The 17,033-nt window shown below is 37.9% G+C and overlaps 1 protein-coding gene and 1 long non-coding RNA gene across 6 annotated transcripts in view; one reads left to right on the top strand and one right to left on the bottom strand.

The window, feature by feature from the left end:
- The window catches only part of ARID2 (AT-rich interaction domain 2), a 106,326-nt gene that overhangs the window by 44,972 nt on the left and 44,321 nt on the right, over positions 1 to 17,033 (bottom strand). For 3 of the 4 annotated variants that reach the window (XM_090137938.1, XM_031589557.2, XM_090137945.1), the window contains one exon: positions 46 to 179. In XM_090137938.1, coding sequence (XP_089994064.1) covers positions 46 to 179 — 134 coding nt within the window. Of the gene's footprint in view, positions 1 to 45; positions 180 to 7,866; positions 7,956 to 17,033 lie in introns of those variants that run through there. The other variant, XM_090137952.1, reaches the window with a different exon arrangement.
- LOC116226636 (uncharacterized) lies at positions 7,974 to 16,117 on the top strand. 2 transcript variants are annotated; one of them, XR_016465308.1, is made up of 4 exons: positions 8,062 to 8,150; positions 11,273 to 11,377; positions 11,565 to 11,716; positions 15,857 to 16,117. It is a non-coding gene; the product is annotated as an uncharacterized LOC116226636 (long non-coding RNA). The 2 variants fall into 2 exon arrangements; XR_004166382.2 differs by lacking the exon at positions 11,565 to 11,716 and having other exon boundaries at positions 7,974 to 8,150; positions 15,857 to 16,091.

Below are 17,033 nucleotides of genomic sequence, written 5' to 3'. Positions count from 1 at the left end.
AAAATACATGGAAAAAAAGTTAAAAAACAAATCTCAAAAATTTACCTGACACACTGTGTTGCTGGTAGTTATAGGAAGTTGGGATTGCACCAATGGGAAGTTGTGGCTTTGGATTGCCTGGTTGTACCTCCTCATCCTCTTCCCCAAAATGATGGACTTTTTCATACTTTTCTAGATAACTGGAATAAAATAAAATAAAAAAGATTTTGAATATATGTAACTAAATCATTCTTATCTCTCAAGAACTGAACTGCCAAAGGAAACAAACTACACAAACATGGAGATACACAGCAAATGGTTGTCAAATGGTATAGAACAAAGTCATACTCAGACTGACAATAGATGATACAGAAAATGCATGTATGTGTAATTCTGGCTTTAGATATTAAATATCTTCATAAACCTCAGCAACAATTCATAACTAAACCACAGAATCGCACAACTACAGGGGTTGGAATCATTGAGTCCAACCCCCCTGCAAAGCAGGCTCCCTACAGCAGGCTGCAAAGGTGGGCATCCAGGCGGGTCTTCAATATCTCCAGAGAAGAATCCATTACCTCCCTGGGCAGCCTGTTCCAGTGCTCCATCACCCTCATTGTGAAGAAGTTCTTTCACATATTGGTGCAGAACTTCCAATGCTCCATTTTATGGTCGTTCATCCTTGTCCTGTCCCCACCGACCACTGAAAAGAGGTTGACCATGTCTTTTTGGATCCCACACTTAATTAAGATATTTATAAAGATTAATAAGATCCCCTCTGAGTCTTCTTTTCTCAAGGCTGAACAGACCCAGTACAACCCATTGAGTTTTCTTGTGACTAAGACCATTTTTGCAAAGTCAGTTTTTACTTTGCTACCCTAAATCATTATTTTGTACAGTTTACCAATACTTTTACTGAGCTTTAGCCCAGAAAAACAGCTCCTTCTTTTCTTCTGACCTAAAGAAAAACAATGTACCAAATTCTATCTATTACACAAGATGAAGAGAGTTAAAATTTACTGCAGGCAGTGATTCAAGGTCAGAAACTGAGCCACAGCTGCAACTAATGACTATCAGAAATCCCTTTAAATCCTTTCAGAAAAATGCTGATATACTCTACACAGTGATAGATTATCCCAGAGTGGTCTGCAAGCACAGAAGCTACGTATACATCAAAATTAAATAGCTAATCGGCTCAGTAAATTAATTATCTCAACTTAGTTATTCTAGCATTATAAACTGTAACTTTCCAAACTTACAACATTCCAAAATATAAAGACAGCATGACCACAGTGACCTTCATTTTACAGACATGTAGCTATGACATCTCAAATGAAATTATTCCAAAGTTGCCTACATTTTGAATCTTTCAACTTGTTGAAAGACCACAACATCAAGCCAATTAAATTGTACTCAAAATACAACATAATCAGGAGATCATTCAAAACATTTATCTTCCTGTTTGTATACACTAAGAATATTTAACATCTTAGGAGAAAAAAAGCTTTTGATATAATTATTGGCAGTAGACACCAAAGCCACTAATTCATGGTGAATCAGAATGATTTTAAGCATTTATTTAAAGAAAACGGTATTATTGATGACCTCCAGGGAATATTTTGTGCACATTACTATTTCATGAAATGAAGCATCAGTTTCATAACCATGCTCTTAACATTTTAGCAAATTCCAAAAGGAAGAAAATTTCAGAGTTAGTAAGTTTTATATATATATATATGTAGTTATATAGTTATACTATATATATCACCGTACCCCACGCAAATATGATTTGAGTCTCACTGGTGCTTACGATATTCAAAGTATATGTATGTTATCCTCATGTGAACCACTGCCACTTTGCCCTCTGTTAAAAAAGCCAACAGCTTCACTGCATAATTATTTGTTTTTAGGGATTCAACAAAATAGAAATTGCATTTATATACAGCTGCCTTTTCCTTTAAGCTACAAATGATCATTTATGCTACTTAGATCCCATTTAAAATCTCAAAAAACCACACTCCTACAAAACTAAGTTGTTTACAACATTTTAAAACTTACAAGTCAACATTTCTCTACCCAGAGGTTTTTAAATCTAAATCCTATTTCTTTTCCATTTACTTCTTTCCCCTCTCATTCCACTTCTTTCCCTTCTCTTAAATCTGAAATCCAAAGATTAAGATCAAACACAATTCATAGGATCTCTATGGCAGAAGGCAATCATAAGCAGATGAGTGATAATCAGTATCACTGATACTACTCCAAACAAACTGAAAAAAAACATCTAACTTTCATTTTTGTTATAATAAAATGGTCATTTGGAGAACCTAAAAACTAAGTGATTACATTAGCGTGAGAACTTCTTAATCATTTTATGATAATTTTAAATAAAAGCAGTTAACACTAGTAGTACTTACGTATGCATAAATTACTTTAAACTGAAGCACTTGGAGGATGGGGTCCAAAATGGCAATGCTCAATGCCATTGCAACTGAGCAGCAAATAAGCCAAGCCAACCAGGAGAGTGCAACCATTCCTTAGCTGCCTCCCATGACACGAGCCAGAAGGCCAGCAACTTTAAGGGTGCGTATAGCTGTGGGAGGCCCTTTTTGCACCCCCCTGGGGAAACCTGCATCCTCTGCTCCTGTTTCTTCTCTGAATGTCTGTATACCAGTGCACACAGCATGAGGAATAAACAAAAAGAATTAGTGCGCAGTCACAGGGCTATGATCTCACTGCCATCACAGAGACATGGCTGGGACAACTCGCAAGACTGGAATGCTGTTATGGATGGCTATGTACTTTTTAGGAAAGATAGATTAGCAAGTCGTGGCAGTGAAGTTGCTCTTTATGTGAGAGAGCAGTTGGAATGTATCAGGCCCTGCCTAGGGACAAATGATGAACAAGTGGAAAGCTTATGGGTGAGATTAAGGGCCAGGCAAACAGGGGTAGCACACTGTGGGTGTTTACTACCAGCTGCCTGATCAGGAGGAGGAAGCTGATGAGGCTTCCTACACACAGCTGAAAATAGGCTCATGATGACAGGCACCGGTTCTCACGGGAGACTTCAATCACCCTGATATTTTCTGGAGAAGCAATGCTGCCAGGCACACATAGTCCCGAAGGTTCCTACAGTGTGTTGATGATAACTTTCTGATGCAGGCAGTGCAGGAACCAACAAGGAGAGGCATGCTGTGGGAACTTGTTCTTACAAAGTACTGGTTAGGAATGTGAATGAAGACTGAGAGCAGTCTTGGATGCAGCAACCATGAGATGGTGGAGTTCAGGATCTTACATAGAAGAAACTGGACTTCAGGAGAACCACGACTTCTTCAAAGATCTACTTGGATGTATCCCACAGGTGAGAGTGCTGGCAGATAAGTGGGCCCAAGAGAGTTGTTTGACATTCAAACATCACTACTTCCAAGACTGGTGCATCCTGGAAAGTAAGAAATCAGGCAAAGGTGCCAGAAGACCTACATGGATGAGTAAGGAGCTCAGGGAAAACTCAAATAGAAGAAAAAAAAAAAAAAAAACCTACAGAATGTGGAAATGGAGTCTGGGCACTTGAGTAGAGTACTGAAATGTTGTCAGGACGTGCAGGGATGCCACAAGGAAAGCTAAGGCCCACGTGAAATTAAATCTGGTGAGGGAAGTCAAGGACAACAATAAAGACTTTTTAAAATGTGTCAATAGCAAAAGAAAGACTGGGGAAAATGAAGGTCTGCTGCTGACTGAGGTGGGTGCCCTTGTTACTGAGGATACTGAAGACAATGCCTTCTTTGCTTCAGTCAGTTTAAAAATAGTGAATAAAGACACACTGTGAAACGTAACTGATAAAACACATGAAGTAGCATAGACAAACTTTCAAGCATACAGTCAGAAATGGTGCATAACGTAATCTTATGAGTCCCATGATATCACGTGCTCTAAAGCATATCTGCACTGGTTTCTCAACATTCAACATTTAGCAATCCTAAGACAGACACAAAAATGTTTCCTGGAATCAAAGCCTCATCTCCAATTCTGAGAGCTCAATAACCACAATTTTAAATCATCTGAAATGTACCTTTCTCCCTCAGTGACAGAAGCATCTATTTAAAGCTCTTACTATATCAATCTATGTACTGGACAGCATCTCGTCCCTTTTCTGATCATCCTGAAGCCAGAAATATTTTAGTAACTGTGAACAAAAACCAAAATATGCCTGTGGCTTATAGATTCTGACAGGCTAAATTCCTACCTGTATGCATTAGTGGTTGGTATTTTAAGATAGACTTACCAGTGGCTTCTAAATTCAGGAGAACGAGCAGAGTTCTGCAGGATCCTGAACTATGTGCAAAGCTAAAAACTCTCCGAATCACAGCATTTTCAATTTACCGTGGCCCAAAATGGACGTTGAGAAGAGTTTTAAATACCGGTCACCACAAAGGTCTAGCTGAAGAAGACTCCAAACTGTTCAGTAAATCACTGGGTCTGTCATTACCGCCACTGTGCTCTGACTGAAGGAGTTTGTATTTTAAGTGAAGTAACCAACACTGAAAGACAATTTCTCTTGTATTTACACATACACAAATGAATGCTTTGTCTTGTACTCCTCTGAGATCATCAAAAGCTACTGAAATCAAGGAAAAGACATACTAAAGAAAGATACGGGCTTCATAAAGTCCTGGACCAGATTAATCAAATCCATGAATAATTCTAATCCATTTAATCTGCAACTATATATGCATATACATACATAAAATAATCAAGACCTAAAGAAGTAGCTTGATGGTCTGCATGACTTTGTTTCCTAACCACCCCATCGCCACTGCTTAAGTGAGAACATTTAGCAAATCAGGAGAATTCTAGGTTGGTTTTCTGCTAGTTTATCAAAGTGAACAAGGGTCAGATGAACATTAGTATTGAAGCAGGGGAAATACAGGCTGAGCACGTGCAAGTGCCATTTCACCAATGGCAGAAGCTAGATTGCCGTAGCTTGTCTAACGGGACTCCAGGAATGCTATGGCTGGATCTAATTTCCTCATACCTGTTGGCCCAAGCCAAAGCTTGAGCTTAGCATAAAGCACTTTCATTGCTGAAAAAAAGATTTCCTAAGAATATTTAATAAAAGCAAATAAAAATCCCTACAGAGAAAACACATAAAGTTCTCAAAATACAGTATGCTCACAATCACTTTTGTTGGACTTGTCCATTCTGTCAAGAATTAATAGCAATTTAAGCTTAAAAAAAAGAAGAAAAAAAACCACAACCCTGTATTCCAGAATAATCCACTTTGTTCCATGTTTTAAAATACAAATACTGAACCTTACGCTTTTTATTAAACCCATGTCCCAGCAGAGCTGAGCAATATGAATATCCTTGATATACTCCTCTGTTAATACCTCCTTTATTAAAATGTGTAAATGCAGTTCTGTCAAACACAGGCATTCTAAAATTCTAAAGATCTTGTCCCCTTTTTCCCCCTGAAAGCAAATAACTACACTGTTTCCAACTCTACTGGACTAACAATTTGGGGGGATTTAGAAACGTCTTATGGGTGTGTATAAATTAAAAGACCTTTGCAAACTAAAATTATCTTTTTTTGTGTGTGTTAACAACTCTGACAATGTTATTATGTCTTATTTCACAGGAAAACAAGATTCAAATCAACCTAAAGAGATGATGTACTTTTTCCCTAAGCCTAAGCATGCACCAACTTCACCCTCAAAAACTCTCAGCTCCTCTAGCTCTCATTCAGTTTACTGAAGTTCCACGTCTTCAAAGAACGTTCTCTCTTTCCTAACACACCCCAAACTCATCTAAGCTTACTGAGGAAAAAGAAACCCACAAAGGCTAAAATGTTTTTTTTTTCCCCCGTACCACAAGTGAAAAAACTTACCTTACACCTATCACATACTGATCCACGTTAAGATCATGGCAGTTTAGAGGGAGGATGTTTTACTATTTATGAATCCATGGAGTTTAACAAAATTGTATTACTGAATTTCAGCTATAATAACCAAACCATAATAGCTTGACTTTGTATGATTCCTTAATGCTACATAAGTACTGACTGTTTACAGACAACTGCACAGACCTCAATCCTTCAAACCCTCCTTTTGTTTACTGCAGAAGGAATGACCTGGAATTTTAGTGTAGAGGAGAAGCTTTGTAAATTAGCTTATTAAATGAGCTTTACCAGTCTTAAATACTAATCTTACCAATCTGGCATACGGCTACTGTACAAACAGCAGAATACCATAAAGACAGGTCTTGCTTTTAAAATGTAAGACATTTAAGTATAACAAAATGAGCTTTTCTATTACTAAAAAACAGCTGTGAAAAAGCCCATAAATTATGATCAGGTATTTACAAAAGGCTAATGCCATGTTTCAAAACAACCTGCATCTGTATCTACAGACCAGAAATGCACACTTTAATCTCAGATTTTAGAGTCAGAAGGGTTCCTTAATTTGGCAAAGTCTCAGGTATACATATCAACAACATAGGTCTCGATCTTCTCATCCTCTCTTCTATTAATTTCAATGCCAATAAATGATTAGGCTCTGAAAGATGCAGCTAATATGAAACAAAAATGAACTAAAGCAACAAAATAGATGAAGGACCAGAAGGGAATGACTAATAAAACAAGCAATTTATATAAGGTATAAAATTTTCATTGGCATCTGAGACGAAAACTAAGTACTACAATGAAGCATTGCTGATAATGGAATAATGATGAAATCTGGCTTCTGTACACATACCGAAAAGCTCCATCCTGCTGCTACATGGCATCTTACATTGACATTAGCCCAGTGAATGCATGACCTAAAATATTCAAGAAACTGAAACGCAATTTCAATTTACAACCCGCTACCTCCTGTCAGCTTGGATCATGCCTCTACTCTGAGAGACTTCACTTTTTTAAGAAAACGTCTGGTGAACAGCCAGATCTACAGGATATGCAAAGTACTTAATGTCAGGAAAATACACGGGCAACCAAAGACCTGTGAAGGATGGCTAATTTGAAAGGGCAGATCATTTCAATGCTTGCTGAAAACCTGGTTGCTCTAAATATCCAAAAAGTTAGAAATCAGAATTAGAAATCCATTATCTGGAAAATCAATTTCATGTATTACACATTCTGTTCCTGTGACAGAACTCCATTTTGTTTCATTCCAGTCCATGAAAAAAATTAAGGAAAAAAAAAAAAAAAAGAAGTTAGCTTCAGGATTGTTTTCAGATATCTGGGAAAAGAAATACAAATACAAAGAATTCTTCACTACAGCTAATGGCAAGCAGAATTTGCTATCAACTGAAGTCTTGAATGGGCTTACAGAATGCAGCAAGCTCTCAAGCGGTGGTTTATAGTGACTTTCAAATCTGCTTCTTGTAAAATTGGAGAATCTGAATAAAAAAGCATCTAGACAAAAATTACTATGGCCTCTGAGTGAAAACTTACAAGTCCTCCACATGCTTGCTTAGTATTTGTCAATCAATTTTATGTATTGCTACAAAGTGCCTGGCTTATTTGGATATTTCGCTCCCTGTATTGGGGCACAGTCAATTTGCCATGCATGATAACAGCAAAGATGGCATCAAGTATTACAGTCCAACAATCAATTCATTAGCTCCACATTCAGCTAAAGGAGAAGCAGGTGCAATTCTCCACTACAGATCTCTTCCGACTCTTTCACAATTAATTTGTGGTTCTAGTTATAGGTTGCAACATTCAGCACACGTGGTAAAAGTTGGTGCTACACTCCAGATAGAAAAGTCTGCTTAGAACCTAATGAGTTTGCTGCATCAAGTCATGTCTAACATACTCACTCATTTCATGGAAGTTCCTCTATAAAACTCATCATGAGAGTTAAGTAAACTAGTTCCTAGAAATGCTTAACTTACCACTACACTTCAAGGTTCTGTTCAAACTTTTAGCACACACCACCAAGCTGCCTCACACTTGATTCCGTATCTATGGAACTTCTGTCACTGACATCATCAATCTTTTCAGAACTTTCTCCCTTGACTGCAACAGTACCAGGAATTCCAACCCAAGTTACAAGCTAGCAACTGAATCCTTCAAAATAGTTTGTGTATTTTTCAATTTCATGTTGTACAAACTGAAAACGGAGTATCTGACACACAAAGCAGCACCCAGCAAACCATTCCTTACACAGCAGTTCTCAGTAAGTACTCACTTGATGCCTGGTTTGTTGTGAGAACCTACTAAGACTTGCTGACAAATCAAGACCTTCACACTGTATTTGGCCAGCTAGCCAGCTGAATAGCAAACGCCAGCATTCGTGCTTTTCAAACATCTGGCCTGCTGCTCTCCCAGCTGGCAGCAGCACGCTGTTCCCCACTCTGTTCCCATGCAGCCCCATCCAACCGCACGTATCACATCGTGCCCGGAGCTCCAGCTCCAGCCCCTTCCCAAACACTCCTCCTGCATGTGCTGGGCCAACTGTGAGCAAACCGGGAAAGCCCCCATTCCCATGAAAGGGAGTCTCAGTCTTTCCAACAGATCCACACGTAAACAAAGATTACATGTACCGGCATTTAAATGTGCTAACAATGTTTTGTAACACAGGTTACATAAGATTACGTGACAGATGGTCCAATTTGTGCTTCACTTGAAATCTGGTTAAGAAATTTGTGTCCTATCAAGAAGCCTTTGCAGACAGAAGAAAACCATATACATGTCTTGATGAACTTCTGCATCCGCTAAGGAAGGATGGATTATCTGTTGTTACAAAAAGAAGTGTACAACTCATGAGCAATGTAGGAAGTTTCACCTTATTGGATAATAACAGGAAAAAGGCAACATGTAATGCTTTAAAGTTAAAAACAAAAAACACAAACAAATGTCAATTTTGGTGACAGTTCAAGTCACTGAAAATATGTTCTTAATATCTATGGAAACAGCAACAGGAAAGAAATTAAGATACTATTTTATGCTTTAACACTAATAATGCTCTAACTGAGGAGCAATCACAGAATCACAGAAACACCAAGGTTGGAAAAGACCCGCAAGATCTACTCTAACCACTCACCTATCACCAATAGTTCTCACTAAACCATGTCCCTCAACACAAAATCCAAACGTTCCTTGAACACCTCCAGGGTCGGTGACTCCACCACCTCCCTGGGCAGCCCATTCCAGTGCCTGACCATTCTTTCAGAGAAGTAGTAAGATGATAAGGAGGAAGATGATAAACAAATCTATGCTAGCTAGATGAGTGTATGCAGGAGTACAAATTCAAGAGATGAGGGCAGATGGGGTGGGAAGGGAATAAAACAAAATAGAAAACCTGCCTCTGCAAAAACTGCATTACCAGGACTTCCAACAGATTCCAGACAAACACTACAGAATTGACAGCAGGAGAAGATGACTTATTTTGACTGCCTCAAAGTTAAGAGGAAATCTGTGCTGCTAAAGAAGTACAGAAATAAAAGGCAAAAGCTTTGTTCACCATGAGGTCCTGTTAGCCAAGGTAGCAGCTGAAGGCAAAAATCAGATCTCTTGCTGCTTCTACATTCCTTTAACTCTTCTTAAATCCTGCCATGCCTGCCGTGCAATCTGGCAGGAGGACTGCATGGGAAAGCATCTGCACAGTAATGACAGTGACCCAGTGGACAAAGTCTTCACAATTAAGCAACTACATTTTCATCTGCTTCACTGTAACTAGCATCAAAATGTTTCCAACACTCACTTTTTTGAAATCTTTCACTTCCAGGTTTGCTTTCATTTCTATATATACTTAAATTAAACTAATCTGAGTCTCCTTATGAACCAGTGCTGAAGTCCACAGTTACCTTCCAGGAGTAACTCTTCTACTGCATTCTTACTGCTTGGCAAAAAGTATTCTACCACAGCAACACCTCTTACTGCTTCAGCAGTTGTTTTACTAGAGCTGACAGCTTCACATCCAGGAATATCTGAGCTGTGCCATTGTTAATAGTATTAATTCTCCAGTCTACTTCTGGGAATTAACTTTCCAACAAAGGCCTACTCATCTTACTAATTTTATAGTCATTCTGTTGCCTCCTAGGATGACAGCTCATCAAGCCTGTCAAGTGTGACAGTAGTCTGGGTTTAGTCTTTAAGCAAAATATCAGGATCCTCGAGATTTTTGCTATATCCATAACACACTCACAAATTCTAGAAAAACCCAAGTTTCCCTTATTTTGGAAAACAATCAATCTACAGCACTAAGATTTACTGACAGTGCCTGAATCTAAACAGAGAAGATGCACTATTATGAATTGTACCACGTGGTAGGAATCACGAAAAATGATAACTAAAGCATCGAGACGTGCACAAAGCAGGTCATAACAACACAGTGTCACCCCACACTCCTCATCTCTTTTCAGGTAACCACAGACTGACTGGCAGTTGTACATGGCCTGAAATCTTCAGTGCCACCATGCTGAGGAAGTCTCTGCAACCGTTTGCAGTATTCCTGTATTCAGTGCAGCTGTGGCGGCAATATAAGAGATTATTGTAATGCTGAAGACATACTGTAATACAATAATAATAGATTCAACTCAATATAGCTTACTATACAGCATTAGTTATACACAGCATGCCTTATAAGCCAGCATGGAATGTAAAAACTTGTCTTCAGTGAACTATTTAGGTCACTAAGTCAAGTGTCAAAGTAAATACAAGAACAGAAGCTGGCTATATACGTGCCTTCTTTCATAGTCACATGCTAGGATGGGGCAGTGTTTTGTATATTTATCTACCACATGTACTCAAAAAGGAAATACCTTTTTAAAATATACATACAAAGAATACATATCATGAAGAAAAAAAAATTACAACAGCAATGATCATTCCTACATAGTGCAATAACTGCAATTAGTCATTTTAATACATACTAAAAATCTAGTATGTATTTTGAGCTGCTGACAAAAGTTAAAAACAAAAATTTAACATCCAGTGGATTTTGACCATGGCCACTTAGGAAACAATGAAGTTTCATAATTATTTCCAGAGCTGAACAACTATGTCCATAAACACATTGTAATGCAAATACATGTTTATGCTCTTAATGCAGACGGTGTACAAATGCACACAACTTTCTGAATGGTGAAATTATTGAAAATAACATTTGACTGGAAGATGTATTGACTGTATAAAGCTATGTAGATAATATAGAAGTATTTGATTAACTAAATAAAGAGAATTGTATGCAGTATAAACAGTTATAAATCCATTTGCCAATTGCTACTCATGTCTATTATTTAACTATTATGAAATTCAAATTAGAAGAAAATATTTTTGCTTTTTTCACCCCGTCAGTGCAAAAGAAGGAGAAAGAAATGATGCATATTACAACAGTACAACTTATTACATTCTGTCAGCACCTTGTCTGAAGATTGTTCTTATGAAGGGAAGATTTCTATGGTAAGTCAGTCTCAACTTTTTCCCAAAATTTAGGATGAAAACTACCCACAATTACGGATATGATTTCCCTGTTGCCTTTAGTTCAGAGTTTCATCACCTAATATGAAAATGATAGATGGTATTTGCACAACAAAACTAAGAAACATTCTCAATCTCATCTTCTCATTCTCATTTTTCCCCATGTCAGGAGTAAGTGTCTAACTTTCTGCCTGCTAGCCAATAGATAATACTGCACAGAAATAACGCCCTGGAAAGAATTTACCCTACCAAGGATTTCCAGTTCTCTGAGCTTCTCTCAATCCATTACAAATAACATCGACATCTTCAGTATTACAGATGGTAATAAGTACTATTTATTTATTTGCATATGTTTCCAATATTTAGTAATATTGCACATTTTTGAAACTGCAGTGAAGACAAAAATATTTGTTCTGTGACTTAAACCACTACAAGAAAAAAAAAGGTATTAAAGGTATTGCTTCATGCTTGCATATTTCATTATAACAGTGCCAACATAAATGTTGATTCTTCTCTGAACACAAAACACCTAAGCAGTTTCTAGAACGAGACTTCAAAGTCCAAACTCTACATGGCCAAAGGAGCATCATAAGCACTGGAAAGTGATCCTTTCTCCCCAGTCCTTTCTCTGCTCTCCCTCTCTTCACTCTTTGCAACATACAGGCACTACTTCCCAAGAGGTGCAGATAGGTGTGCAGTAGGAAGCCAGCTAATTGGAAGGAGACTATACAAAGGAATAGCAAATGAGATACACAAATCTCATGAAAACAGCCATCTAGAAAAAGGTGTTCTGGATTCCCAGCAGTTGCTCCATCCACCAAAATAAAGGTTTCCACATTACTTCTCCCTGCCTGTTCAGCAGATACTGAGTAAATCATTTGACACAGAACAAAAAAAATGAGTTCACTGATTTCGGTTGTGCACAGGCTATTTTTAAATTTAATGAATCTACAAGTCTATATAAAATATACCACTACACCAATTTTTCTGTAACTTCATTGTTAGAATCTGCACATATTCAGTGTTGCACCCCTCTGCCTTCATCTTATCAATCGTATTTTTCCTGCAATTAAATCCATTCACAATTTCTCACATGTAGACCACACAATCAAAGCAAACGTTTCTATTTATGTTGTTAATCAAACAAAAATATGAAAATTAATTAATTCTTGAACATTATACCACAGCTGCATCAAATATTCATTAAAAAAAATAAGAGCAGAATAAAAAAAATCTGATTAAGAAAATCCTCCTGGGTTTCTGCACAATAGGATCACAGATACTTTAAGTTCTATGTGAAGAAGAAAAAGCTGTCTGGGGAGTGAGTCCCTTCTTTACCTCACAGTCCTAGTAGAAATTAGTTTGTAAGAAAGAATGCAATCTGGCCTGCAGAAAAACATTCAACTTGAAAATATCTGCATGTTTGAAACACAAACACATCCAGACTGAAACTAAAACAACAATGACTAATTTTAAGATCTTTTGATCAAGAAGCACCAACATACTGCTACAGGGCTCGTTAAGCATCCCAGCGTATTCTGAGAACACAGCCATGTACAAATTGAGAAATGATGATAAAGAGGTAACATATTGATTTAGCTGTCTAAACACGTAAAAGCTACACATCTATACTAAAATAAACAATGCTGTGAGAGTTCCCATGCATAGAAATGAACTGCCTGTACTGTGAAATTGTTAGAGAAGGGCCTGAAACAATTTCTCCAGGCCAACTAGCTTTCTCCCTAACACTTAAAGGTGACCATTCCCAGAAGAAAATTTGGATATAGCTACTCTGGTTTTTAGGGCTAGAAGTATGGACATGAACCATTTTGTGTCAACTAGCCTTCTGCTTAATTAATTCACTAATAAGTAATGCTTATAGGGGGTAAATACAGAATGCTGCAGGGGCAGCTTCTGACAATACAAAGTGGAGAAGCTCAACGACAGATGAAGTGTTACTCCTTAGTAGATTTTAAAGTTGTCAGTGACATAATGAACATAAAGAATTTATAAGCATTTGTGCTTTGGCTTGTATGATACTGCAAAGAAATTAGAACACACACAAGCATTAAAGGGAAAGAACAAAAGGACATGATGAAAACAGATAAAGCCCAGAGATAGACATCCTGTAGAGAACTATCTGTCTGAGGCATTCAAGATTATCAGGCAAATTTCTTTAAGGCAAAAGGAAAAGAAATTTTGAATATTTTTATTTAAAAGCAAACAAACAACAGAAAATCCTGCTTTTGTTTACCACAACAGCATTCTCATTGAGTAATTTGAGTAATCATGTGGTAAAAATACTCAAACTGTAAACTGAGTATATGGAGACTGAGAATATGTTAAAAGCACTAGAAGAGAAATTGTTATCTTTTACACGAAAGCTAAGAAATAGAATACAGTATTAACAGCATTCAAATATTAAGTATTAGAAATGGTACTGAGTCCCTGCTAGTGGTCCGAGGTTTAGAAGAGATAAAACCTGATCCTCCACTGTGGATTGACCAGGCTTTTCATATCAAGTAAATCCAGTACAGCTTATCACATTCCTATTATTCTGAATGGAAATAATGTGTGGGAAAAGCTCTGCAATTAATGTATTGCATACCTTTTTATGAGGCTGAGAGAAGGTAAACTGAGACTGAAAAAAGTTCAGTAAAAGTTCAGTTGGAAACCACAAATTCACCTAAGTGCAGATCTCAATTAAGTAATAAATAAGTATGCATTTTTTAATTTAGTAATCTAAATGTTACCTCTCACCCTCCCAAGTCTTTTCACTACACTGTACAGCTGATAAATAGCACTAAATGCTACACACACTGCCACACACACTCCAGTAACAAAATCAGAACACACTGTGTATGTAGTTCAGATATATCAGAGATGAACAATTTTCTTCTAGAATTTAAAAATATATACCTACTCCTGAACATTCAATTATAATGAAACAGCAATCGTAACTAAAGCTACCAGCTTAAATGTAGTCCTTCCTCGACCCAGACTGCCTCAGCAGATGTGACAGTTTCCTGCTGTCGATGGTTTGAAGGTAAACGGCCCTTCTCAATGCCTTGGACTTCTTAGCAGCATTCAGTATCATAGAATCATAGAATGGCCTGGGTTGAAAAAGTCCACAATGATCATCTAGCTTCAAACCCCCTGCTACCTGCAAGGTTGCCAACCACCAGACCAGGCTGCCCAGAGCCACATCCAGCCTGGCCTTGAATGCCTCCAGGGATGGGGCATCCACAACCTCCTTGGGCAACCTGTTCCAGCGCGTCACCACCCTCTGTGTGAAAAACTTCCTCCTAATATCTAACCTAAAAGGCCAGTAGTGCTGGCCTTTAGACAGTCAAATCTTTGGTATGAGAAATTGGCTCAAAAAATGCTCTCTGGAAAGAGGATCCATGGCTAGCTGCCAGGAAACCATGCCTCTGACTCTACCCTCGTTTCTGGGATCCCAGAATGAATAGCTCTCCCTTGGGTTTATGCTCCATCAACTTTCAGACACAGGTACACTTAAGATGACACTGACTGAAGCACTGGCACACACACATAGGACACGTCTCTACTTCCTCATCATCACACATTTCTACCTTCATTCTTTTTTGTCACTGCATTGTCTTTGTAACACAAGAACATCTAATAGATAATACACACCCTGCTGAAACTAAAATGAAGTTTCATGGCATGCTGGTAGGCAGAGGGAAGCCCTGCAAGTAATTTTTTTTTTACTAAGAAGTTCCATACGCAGAACTAATCACATAGTGTGCAGATTAAAAGCACTCCTGCTTTCTTGACTGCGCTGACCTCCGCATGTATCTGAGCAATGCTGTGCATCTTCTCTTATCAGCACGGAGCGGCTCTCTATTATTCACTCATAATGACCTAAAGCTCAAGACATGCCTATCGTCCCTTCAGGCTAGTGCAACTTTCTTCCCAGAGATAAAATCAGCTGTACAAACGAGCAAACTTTCTCGAAGATAATTTAGAACAAGAAATGAGGAATATATCTGCAGAATATTCTGCACATCTGTACCTCTGCGCCTTCCAATCACTGAGGAAAACAATTAAATCCTTCAGTAGTATAACACGTGTTAACCCAGCAATAACATCCAACGCTCAGAAAAAAGGAAGTGTATACAACACTGTGTGCTTTAAAAACAACCTGTAAGTGATCAGACATTGTACTCTGATGACAGCACTACTTCTATAGACTCAAGAAAACTGAAACACCTTCCAAAAATTCAGCCATTCACATTTTTGTCTGCTATATATGAGAAACTTAAAACCTACCCAGCAACAAAAGAAATCAGGGGGGAAGTGCTTTTCCTGTTTCCTTTTTGCCTTTTCTAAGAATCTCTCCAATATTGAGTTCTCCCTTCCCACATTTCCTTCTACAAAGTAACAATCAATTCCTCTTTGTCAGTGCAATTTTTCATTTCTTTTTCCCACTTTCTGTAGGTACAGCCTGGAGCAGTGGATATTTCCAGCACCTGTAGTGTGCCACTGCAGCTATTCCTGTCATGTTCACAAGGATACGAACACCTACATGAAACCAGCCCAGGTCTTGCTCACCTCCATCTCCCCCAAAAATATCAGGAAAGTTAGGAGCAAAAAAACTTTCCAGTGCTGTTTTTTTGAGGACTCAGGAACACAAAATTTGATTTACATTTTTAACTGCTTTAATGAAAATGAAATTCTGAATGAGCTCATTTTCGTTTCCCATCTGTTCTAGGGGTTAATAATAATGCCCGTGAGTACAAGAACAGAATGCTTAGAAGTGTAAATATGAAGTAATTGCAATTAAATCAATACAGTCATTTTAGGTTTTCATTTAAACAAAAATTGCTTCAAGATAACTGAGACCAAGATTTGATGTAACATTTATATGGCCCATTTCAGAAAAAGGACATAATTTGTATATCAAATATCACAACATCTAACATGCTGAGGTATGTCAGCTACAGGTCTCTCCCACTCATGTATCTTACACAGTCAGAAATGGCACAACACAGGAATTCAAGTGTTCTCAACATCTTATGACTATTTCCTAGTGGAAGTAAGAACTGAACACATTCATTGCCTACTAAGAGTGGGTTTCCTTTTCTTTGGCATCTTCTGCTTGTTCCCCCAACAAGTAACCTGAAGTTAAACACCTCAGCAGCTGTTAGATAACAAACTTCTCAACTCTACTTATAACATTTCATAGTAAAGCAGTACTACAATTAATTCAATACATCAGTACTCCCTGCCTGTTCCAAACACGCAATCACTTTTCTGAGGCAGAAGTGGAAAGAGAACGAGTGCAACGCTAACATGACTAAGTTCTAAAATGACCCATTCTGGAAATGTAAATGTACCTCAAGCTGAAAAAATATTCCCCAACGAAACACTTCATAATATTATTTTTTAAGTATGAATAACAACACAATAAAACATTGCTAACGAAAACAGAATCAAAGAGATGCAGTCCCCCAAATAAGAACAACTCCACACAACCTCTGAATAGCAATATAACAGCACCAAGAGGATTCATGGAAGTTGCAGCTCATCTCAGCAGTGCTTGCACACCTTTTTCATTAAACTAGGTTAATCACTACCATTACTTAAGAGCTGGAAAAGTACTTAAACCCATGGC

The sequence above is a fragment of the Phasianus colchicus genome, chromosome 1 (genome assembly GCF_987193195.1).
Source record: "Phasianus colchicus chromosome 1, bPhaCol1.hap1.1, whole genome shotgun sequence".
Classification (NCBI taxonomy): Eukaryota; Metazoa; Chordata; class Aves; order Galliformes; family Phasianidae; genus Phasianus; species Phasianus colchicus.
Note: the sequence above shows the minus strand (reverse complement) of the source record. Positions and strands in the feature narration are given on the sequence as shown.